Source organism: Gavialis gangeticus, unplaced genomic scaffold (genome assembly GCF_001723915.1).
Source record: "Gavialis gangeticus isolate Ggan-Ray unplaced genomic scaffold, GavGan_comp1, whole genome shotgun sequence".
NCBI lineage: Eukaryota > Metazoa > Chordata > Crocodylia > Gavialidae > Gavialis > Gavialis gangeticus.
The window spans coordinates 18,631,701-18,641,850 of record NW_017729014.1 but is presented as its reverse complement, the minus strand read 5'-3'; the positions used below and the strand labels follow the sequence as shown (position 1 = coordinate 18,641,850).

Here is a 10,150-nt window from a genome sequence, read left to right as displayed (position 1 = left end):
ATAATTCCATCCACACGTTCTTGTAATGGGGCCGCCAGTGGAATTGAAAGGGCTGGGAATAATGATGTTCCTCAAGGGGAAGATAGGAATATTTTTTTCCATGAGGCACCTCCAAGCAAACCTTTACCATGACACCTCAAACATGCATACTGATCAGGTAGGACCTGTGCAGAGTGAAATGTTACCGAGCTTAATTCAGCCCTCTTTGGAAAGCAAAGGGTTTAGGTGTCCTGGGAGTTTCAAACCTGGTGATTAGCTGGAACCTGAGGTTGGTTACGTGTAACTGTTCCTGGGAAAAGGCACCTGTTGCATGGTTATCTCACAGTTTGAAGGTGAAGCTGAAGTCCAGGTCATTCATGATTGCTACATTCGCTTGGTGCTGTTAGCAGGAGCACATGGCCCTATTGTACTTGCAGGACTCTTCTTTGCACCCTCCTGTATTGTGCAGCTGTCAGCTGCTGAACATTTGGGTTGTTCCAGCATGGAGGTGGCTGTGCCTCTGCAGAGGGATGGCCAGTAGCCTGAGAGCATCTTAAGCTATGGACAAACATTGATTTGAAGCCATTTCAAGGGGGAAGGAGGAACTTTTGCTCCAAACCACACAGCAGCTTTTACGTTCTAACAGTCCTGTATCAGCTGGGGACTGTTCCAGTGCAGCAAAACTGCTGCAACTCTAACCCTGGATGAAGCAGCATGGAAACTGGAGCAACTTTTCTGTATTGGTGGCACTTCCAGGTTGTGCACATACATGTTAGACCTTGAATTTGTTAGACCCTTGAACTTGCTGTACTTGAAATGTCCATCCCCTCTGAGAGGTTCTGGAGAGCAGGCTGGGATCTGTTTTGATGCCACATGATTTTGATAGCTGTTTTGATATAGCATAACTTTGTGATTGTGGTCTCCAGAGTTGGCAACCTCCAACCCAAGGCTTGGTGCTGGAGAAGTCTAGGGTCTTGCTTTTTCCTTTCCTCTGCTGGACAGCTCTACAGCTCCTCTCCAGCCCATGACATTTCTAGCTGCTCACCCTTCCTTCACCACTTCCTCCCCCTGTCTAGCTGTTTCAAGTCAAAAGTGGCACTGACTGGCCAGATCTTTCACTTTCCCATGAGTTATCCCAATACCTGCTCTTCTCATTTCTTCTGGGCTTAGGTAATGAGATGGCTTTTGTACACGCATCATCAAACCCGTTATCTTGAACCCTGTTCTCTGCACAGTGCTAGGCAGTGATGGATGTAGATCACAATCTGAGGTTCAGTATTCCTCATTAACCTCACCCATCCTTACTAATGAAGGAGATGTTTACAAGAAGTATCCCCTAGTTCTTCACTGCTGCTGACACTGGGATGCTTCACAACGTGCAGGAAATTCATCTGCTATGCTGCATGGTTTCAGTGGCGGCTGCTGGGTGCACCTGCTTCATTTCCGACCTCTCCCTGAAAGCACCACAGTCTTCCAGCTGCACCTGAGAACAGCTGATGGGACACGGGTGAGGGATGCCAAGTATCAAATGGGACAAAGGTGATTTATACATTCATAGATGTTAGGGGGGGGCTATAATAAGGATTGGGCCCCTTGAGGCTCCTTTGCTTTCCGCCCCTGGCACATCAACAAGTCAAGGTTGCAGGTGTTGTTGGCACTGCCCAAAAATGTTGCCAACCCCTGCTTTAGAGGGACTGTCCTTTTCCCGGGAAGCACTGAGGGAGCTGGATGTCACTTGGCACAGTTGCTTGCTTTCTTGCTAGCTTGAATCCTGTTGACTAATGTTTATTGGCAGGGAAAATGTATTATTGGTTGCATTATTTATACTCTGTTAAATGACACATCAGTAATAACAGGACCTAATATGCAGCCTGATGTAGCATAATACACCACAGACTGCTTGAAACAGGCTATTATTTTTATAAACAACAAAGAACAGCTGCTACTTAGTACCAGTGGAAATGCCTTACCTACTTTTCTAGGGTAATGTGTGTGTGTAAACACGCCAACCTTTTTTTTTCTTTAAATACACCAACTGGAAATGCTTCATCCTTGAAAAGAAGAGCTGATATTTCAGGCTGTACTAAGTAGCAGGTGTTCTTAATAGGCTCTAAAATAAGAAGACATTAAATTAATGTAACGAAAGAACCCATTGTATGTCTGTAGGAACATTAGGGCAACTTCTCTTGTTTCATGAACCAACGGAAATATAATAGAAACTGTTTAAAAGTAGCAAATAATAATAAAAAAAAATTAAAAAAAAGCAAACTTCCAAAGTGTTCTGCAAAAACCAGTAGACTCTTTTTGGAAATCCTGGTTCAGGAGAAATTTAAAATCCATATGGCGTGGCAGGAGGGGGTGGGTGAATCAGAATAAAAGGCAGAATGCTGAAATTTCTTCCCAGCCAGAAATTGCCCTTTTTCACCAGTTCTGCTTCAAATTTCAACTGGAGACAGTGAGAGAAGTGACCCACTGTCTTTTCCAGCTCGTATCCCTGCTGGCTAACGGGTGAGGTTTCTAACCTAGTGCTGCATGGACAGCTGCATTAAGCTTTGGAAGAAGTATTTGAATCAGACGGTTCAGTGAGAGGGCTGCAGAAGCAAAACTTCCCCCATTTCATTCTGTGCTGAGTTTTTTACTTGATAACAAATAACAGGCTTGTCACATTCACTGAGCACCAGGTCTTTGGAAGGCCAGAAATGATGCTGCCAGTGCTAGCGCAGCCAACTCTTTACTAGGCATTATTGCATTAGCAGCAGCGTTGAGTGGGTATGAATTTATTTGAGTAAATTGGGACTGCAATTAAAAGGCCATTCTTAGATGGCAGACATGTGCCTGTGCCACTTCCAGGAACCCTCAAAACATGCAGCTGCTTTTCTCCTCATTAAGCATCTTTGTTTTTTCCCAAACCATTTCCATGGCAATGAATGTCTAAGCCACTTTTTTACAATCTGCCCCTTCTTTTCCTCATCCCTGGGCACAGCTACATGAGACACTAAATACCCGGTAAACTAATTTCACCGTGCATTAGCACATCACAGTGGAAGCTGTGCTATTGCACCAATGGGCAGTAAAATTAGTCTGCTGTGCATTAGTGTCGCTTAAAAAGTGTGCACTGACACGACTGTGCAGTAGCCCCGATTACTGCACATTTAGTTAGTACCTGTTATTACAGGCACTAAACGTAACGCACAGTAACCACTGTGCATGAATGCATGTGTAGACGTGCCCTCTGAGAAGTTTTTTGTGCCTTGAGGTGGTAAAAAGAACAGCATTTCTTTGGAGCCGGTAGTTAACTGGTCATCCTCCACCAGCAACCCTGCCACATTTCACATACTGTTGGTGCTAGACATGTAATAACAGCAAGAAAGACAGCTTCTTGTCTGAGTTAAGAACTCGTCCAATAATCGATGGGTTCTTAGGGGAATCTTTCTCTCTAATCGTGACCCCCATCACTATAATACCAGGGCATTGCAGACCTGAATTGTAGGCTCAACCCTCCTCCCTGGAGGGAAACTAAGTGAAATCTTCTGATCAAGGGGAACCATGCTGCAATACATTGTCTGAGTTGAACTAACCCCGTCTGCAACATCAGCACGTGAGGTCAGCCTCCCCCATGACACAGCCCTGTCCTAGATCCTTCTCCAGCACACGTTGCACTTGGTTGTTCTCTCTTGTGTCCAAGCTGTGCACTGTACCCAAGGTTGTCATGAGTCTGGTTTAAAAAAAAACACCCCAGTTCAGAGGACTGTTGAAATACAGAGAGGCAAAACCTCCAGATAGCTCAGAGCCATTGATCTGAGGGCTCTGGGATGACCCAGTTGGCTGGCAGGTGGCAGCCAATATTTCTGTATGTGTAACAGGTGATGGGCGTTGGATGTTTTACTAGCATGCTCAAATGAAATGCTTGTATCCCTGCTGGCTAACAGGTGAGGTTTCTAACCTAGCTAGGTCATCCTTCCACATCATTTGACATGGCCAGTTTATGCATGCAGAGGAGAGGGGACAGGGGAGGTGGGTAGATGGCCTGTACTGCAAAATGTTCCCTTCTCAAGTGTCCGTCTCCTTGTGAACCTCAAGTCACCAAGAGGAGCCCTTCTTTGAACTGGGCCTGAAGTTACTAGTCAGTGAGATGGGAGAACCAAGCTGGGTCTTGCACAGTTGACAAAAACACTGATTTAGGGTGCTTCAGGAGTGAGATGCAGTTAATGTATAAAGTATCTGCATCGTGATGAAGTCAGTGTAACATAATTGTTTTCTTTTATGTGTGTAGGAATGTCCTGGATTGCTTTTCTGCTCCTCTGACACATTCTTGTTGTTAATTCTGCCTAAGTCCTGTATTTAGTATGAAAGTATTGCCCCTGGATTATTCTAATGAGAAGGGGAAGGTGTAAGGAGACTAGTTTCCACCTGGAGTGAATCAGTAACTCAGATGAAGTCAATAGCACACAGAAATGTGTCGGATGCACTTCAAACAATCATTGAGCCAGGGAAAATGATGATGAGAAGGTTTATTAGGGTTTTATGGGATTACAGACAGTGTCATGAGCTGGACTCCTCAGTTTGCAGCCATTGTCTGGTGGACAGGATAAAAAGAAAAAAGGGGGTTAGTTATTTTTTTCTGAAACTACATCTTCCTGCAAAATTAGAGCCATTGGTTTCTGGTGAAGTGAGGTCCATTGCTCTCCTATGCTCAAGGAATGGAACTAGGCCTCTTAATGAGCCTGAGCCAACCAGCTTGCGATGCTGGAAGGGCTAAAGATTGGGCCCTGACTTTGGAGCCTAAATAAATTACTTGATTTTCAAAGGTGCCAAGCAGCTGGTGACTTTCCCTAACGTTCCTCCAAAAGCTATGGATGCTGCTTGGTATGCAGTGCAGTGCTCTTACTCCAGAGTATGACTTTGGCTCCTAAAGTAAGGACCTAAGGGCCCATCTCTTGCCAGCCTCATCAGTGTATACAGCAGGTTTGCTGTGTTAGGATGACCCACAAACTCTCATGAAGCAGGAGGGGCTCCAGCCCCGATCTCTGTCTTAGCCATCTAGAACCACGTGAAGAGGGAGCTAGAGATGGATGGTCTGGGATGGATAAACTGGGTTGTTGTTACTTAAACATAAAGCACCCAAGTGCTGCTTAATCCAAGGTCAGAAACCAAACTGAGCCCCCAGAGCTCTGCTCTAACATGCCAACACCCACCTTGTGTATCCAGTCGATGTAGGCGGACACCCGAGTGAAGACAGTCGGCTTGTTCAGCGTGTTGCAGCCCTCAGCAGACCCAAAGCTCACAATGCCAAACACCTGCCATACGTCACCGTGATAGCAGTTCAGTGGGCCTCCAGAGTCACCCTGACACAACACAAAATACATAGCCCTTCAGGATGGTAACAGGCCTTCTGGCTGATGGACGAGGCACGGCTGGCTTTCTGCTGGGACGACTATGATAGCATGTGTGACTTCTTTGTCTAGCTCCTTGGGCATAGTGCATGGCCCTGGTGCCCTGAACGTCATCTAAACTTCAGGCATCACTTGCCCCAGAATAGCAGCCACTCCAGTTTAGATCGTGGTGCTGAGCAGTGAGAAGAGCAGAACCCCAAATTCTTAAGAAGACTGTTCTGGGATCTTGAATGAAGCCGGCACACAGCAAAAGGCTCTAGTCTAAAAGCACTCTTGCTCCACAAGAAGCTGCCCCTTGGTGCAGAGATGACAGCATCCTTGCTGGAGACTGAACCTCAAGAGCCAAACTCAGTTTTCAGCCCTTTACTAAACTAAGGCCATGAAAATATTCAGTTTGCTACCACACGTAGAAGAGGCCAGGGCCTCCTCACTGCTGCTGCTCAGTTGCTGGTGGCGCTGAACATCTCTGACGATGAAGTTTTACCATATGTTTTAATCAAAACTCTAAATTTAAAAAAAAACAAATTAACTCTCCTTTTTAAATCAGGAAGTCCTGTTTTGTTGTGTCTTCACAGTGAGGGAGTCTACATACAAGGGAGTCACTGATTTTCAGGCGTGAGAATAAAAGCCCATGTGGTGTGCCTCCATTCCCTGCTATGGGTTCATTCACTTGCCATCAAGGGTGATGATCAGACAATGCACACAGTAGCACTACCAACCAGGCAGGGAAGACTTACGTTACACGCAGAAGTGACTCCATCTCCTCCTGCACAGACCATGGTCTTCCTGACCATACTGCCCCACCAGGCTGGCTGAGAACATGTGGCATAATCCACGATGGGCAGAAGTGCCTGCTGGAGGTCATCAGAGATGGGACCGTTGGCTGCAAAACGGGATCACAAAGAAGAGAGCCGTGAGGAGCATCCAATACAGGTGACTGGCAAAGTCAGAACCACCTACGACCTCGGGGATGTGATGTCAGAGTGATAATAGCCAGACCCTATATAGGGCTTCCATCTAAGAGTGCTTTAAATAGGAAGCTGGTATCCTGACCTCTGTCTGACATGTGGGTTAAATGAAGCAGAGAGAAGCGAAGCCTCCAACAATCATCCAACAGCCCCTGCGACAGGACTGGGAGAACACAGGTCACACGAATTTTTGCTTTCTCTTCTAGACCACACTGCTCCATGGACGGAGCAGGTCACTAGTTATTCCTGATGGGAGGAGATAGCAGTGCATGAAGGGCACACGCAGCAAGGCCCAGGGGAGAATCCCTCATGGCGGCCAAAGGAGCAATAGGAAGAAAGTGGAAAAAGGTTAATTTTTTAAGCTGCCAATGGGAAGGTGAGACTAGAAAAGCTCTGGGAGGTAATGCAGGGGAAGTCCTTTCATTTCAAGCAGGAAGACTAGTTAATTCCCCTGAAATCTTCCCCATCCTCAGCTCCTGGGGTATCTTAGCTCTCCTCTGTGGTCTCGAGAGCTGATCTGGCACCCATGCATGTGGCAAACAGCCAACTGGGGAGTGTGGTTCAGGAGATGAATCAGGTGTTGTGTCTTCTTTGCACTAGCAAACAGGACCCGCTGTGTGTTTGGCCCCCCGCACCAATTCCTGTTGCCCAGAGCAGTCCTGCACCAGCCGGTGCCTACTCTAACCCCTCACGTAATCTTGACTGCCCCAAGTCTCTGCATTGTGAGTGGGCAGCAGCCACAGCGTGTCCCCATGGGAGCAATGGACTGGCAGAGCCAGTCTCACTATTCAAACACGGACCCTGCACTAGCCGTCCCCAAAGCATTGGTGTTAGGGCGTGTAGTAGGTGCTGGAAGGCATGGCTCTAGGACAAGCTGCTCTACTTACTTGAGAGCCGTCCCCATCCAGTGACATAGCAGGGGAAGCCTTGGGGCAGAAGCTCGCCTGCTGGTGGCAGGCAGGCAGGCTGGATCGTTTCACTCGGTACCACGTGCTCAGCTAGTTTGATCAGGGCAATGTCGTTGCTGAAACACACATTGGAATTGGGAACAAGGGGTAAACTCAGCTGGAAATCGCAGGTGGTTTTTGCACAGGATCTGTGACCTCAGCACCTTCCCTTCAACTGATGTCGCTCCCTCTTTACCCCACCTAAAGAAACATGGGGCACGACTCTGGGTCGGATCTGGCCCGGGGGGGCAGTGTGTCTTGGTAAGTGGGGAAAAATTGCTGACTGCTGACGGCACACAGCAATCATTTCAAACAAGACTGGCCTTTCCAAAGAGCAACTTCCCCTGTTGCAATTTTCAGAGCATTTTTTAGGTTCTGGGAAGAAACCAGGCTGATTTGATGGAAGCTTTGCAGATAGGATTGATCAGTACAAGGCTGCAGATCCCACCCACCCCCATCCTTGCATATTAGGAACCAGTAGATTTACATGACAAGTAGGGAGATCCATCTCTCGTGGACAATGATCTTCTCTACACCAACAGTCACAGCACCAAGTTCCTCTTGTTTCAGGTTCTGTTTCCCCAGAACAACTCTGTAGGTGTTGCTTTTGCTGCATGAACAAACAGAGCAGGAGAAGACGTGGGTATGCTGGCAAGTACCTTGATTTTCCTGAGACCCTCACTTACCTTGCTGGTGTCAAATGAGCTACCACGCGGAGATAAGGCCATCAGTGAAGTGTAATGTGCTAATTCATAAGCAGGCTGCAGTAGAAGGCTGTTTTCTTTCCTGAGGGCCAGCCAGGAGGGGAGGACTAAACCCAACCCATCCTCAACTGATGAGATGGCAAGTCTTGCTCTTTTCCCCTCTTTTCTTCCCCAGTTCATTAACCAGGGCTGCTCCTCTGCACTAAGAGGCAGGACTCTCTCGCTTTTTCCTTAAGAGCTCTTGGTTTTCTTCCTAAACGATCTCAGCTCCTAATTTGTGGCCATGGAGGATCTGCCGTGTCCCTCCCACTTTGATTTCTCCTGTACCTGATGCAGTGAGCTGCCGTCAGGACCCAGTTGGTAGCAATGAGGGTCCCCCCACATGTGTGACGCCAGGCTCCATTTCTGCTGTATTGGAGGGAGATCTGCAATGCAAAGACAGGAGGACATTAGCTGGGTTTTGCCGTGTGCTCCCAATGGCAAAGCTAGAAGAACCCACTTGTGCAACAAAAACACTGTATCCTCACCTGCCAAGGCCAGCTGTGGGGTCTGGTGTCTTCACCCCCTACTACTCGGGAGACGAGAGGTGGGAAGTAAGGATGGCCACAACTTTGGGCTGGGAAATGCAACAGTGAATAAGAGATGAGCATGGCAAAGGTACTGTAAAATTTTACTTGCATCCTGTCCCTTGTCTAATTAGCAGCCCATTAGGAAGAGTAAGGAGTACCCCAGGAATGGCAGTTCCCTAGTGAGATTTCTTTTCCACCCCTCTGTTCTTCAGCCTGACTATACGGAAGGTGAACCCTTCATCTGTCGGAGCTGCAGTGGACAACCCAAAATGGGATGCTCCCAGAAGCATGGTGGGGTGCACCACACTAACCCAGGCTGAGAGGGTACGTGTGTGTACACAATAGACTGCAGGGGGGAAGAACAAAAATCACCCACACAAGTTAGCTTCTCAGACTTAACTGCTAGGAAAAACTTTCTCACTAGGAGGGTAGTAAAGCACTGGAACAGGTTACCCAGAGAGGTGGTGGAGTCTCCATCCCTGGAGATCGGTATGATTTGGCTAGAATACAGCCTTGGCTGGGATGAATATAAGGGGTGGCCCTTCTCTCAAAGCAGGGCCATCCACAACTATATCATCCCAGCCAAGGCTGAATAACAGAATATAAGGGGTGGCCCTTCTCAAAGCAGGGTATTCTAGGTGCCCATCTCTCACCTAGATGGCCATTCAGAGGCAGAGGCCAGAGCCTAATTGCCCAGTGACCAAATTCTCATCTTGCAGGAGTTTGCACTGAAGCAGAGATCAGCACAACGGTAGGAAGCTGACCTTGCCACTTTCCTGGGCTCTGACGGTGAACGCACTTCATCTCCAGGGCTCTCACATGGCCGTATCATACCCTTTTAGTACCTCCGCTCTCCCCAGGTCCCCCTGAGTTGGGTACTCTCAACCAAACAGCACAGACACCACATATGAAACACTTACCATAGCCATAGCCCAGGAGCAGGATGAGGCACACAAACCTGAACATGGTGGCTTGAATTGCAGGCTCAACGAAGGCAACCTCACGGTATTTATAGTGCAAAACTAGCTTGACCCGAAGCCAGGAAAGCCACATCACCATGAGATAAAGCCTCGGTCCTAACCTTGGCAAGTTATCATTCGGCAAACATGGCCCGCTGGGTGTTTCTTGAGAAAAGAGGCATGCCTTTGCTATGGAAAATCGATGAGCTAGAGCATTGCTCCTCCCTGGAGGGTAGCGGACAGCCTGGCTTCTCTGAAATGTGGCCACCATGGGACTTGACAGGGATGGGATTCATGTTACTTAGCAAAGAGGAAAAGTGAGTATTTTAACCAAAGAACCACCCCCGAGCCCCTCACCATGGGGCCTTGCCTCGCAGATTGACCTGCCTGGCGCTCCGTTCATCTCATCTGAAACTCACCCCCCGTCTTTCAAAGGCAAAGGTCTGGGCTGCCCCCTTCCAGATTGCCTCAGCATGCTGCAGTTCACACAGCAGCGATACCGTCCATGCCCACAGCCCAGGAGCAGGGTGACACACTGAGCGTGTTCAAGGAGCTAGACATGCTTCTTGGATGATGACCTAGACCCGGACAAGGTATAGTCCTGCAGGGATAATGGATGTCCACACACTAC

General features: G+C 48.0%; 1 protein-coding gene across 1 annotated transcript; it reads right to left on the bottom strand.

Annotated features, from left to right (window-relative positions):
- Positions 1-5,111: 5,111 nt before the first annotated feature.
- On the bottom strand, positions 5,112-9,526 carry LOC109293560 (chymotrypsin-C-like). Its single transcript, XM_019511562.1, has 7 exons — positions 9,487-9,526; positions 8,519-8,607; positions 8,319-8,416; positions 7,775-7,897; positions 7,228-7,364; positions 6,110-6,255; positions 5,112-5,324 (listed from the first exon to the last, which is right to left on the bottom strand). Exons 1-7 carry the CDS (start codon positions 9,524-9,526, stop codon positions 5,112-5,114), a joined length of 846 nt encoding a protein of 281 aa, XP_019367107.1.
- Positions 9,527-10,150: the final 624 nt, after the last annotated feature.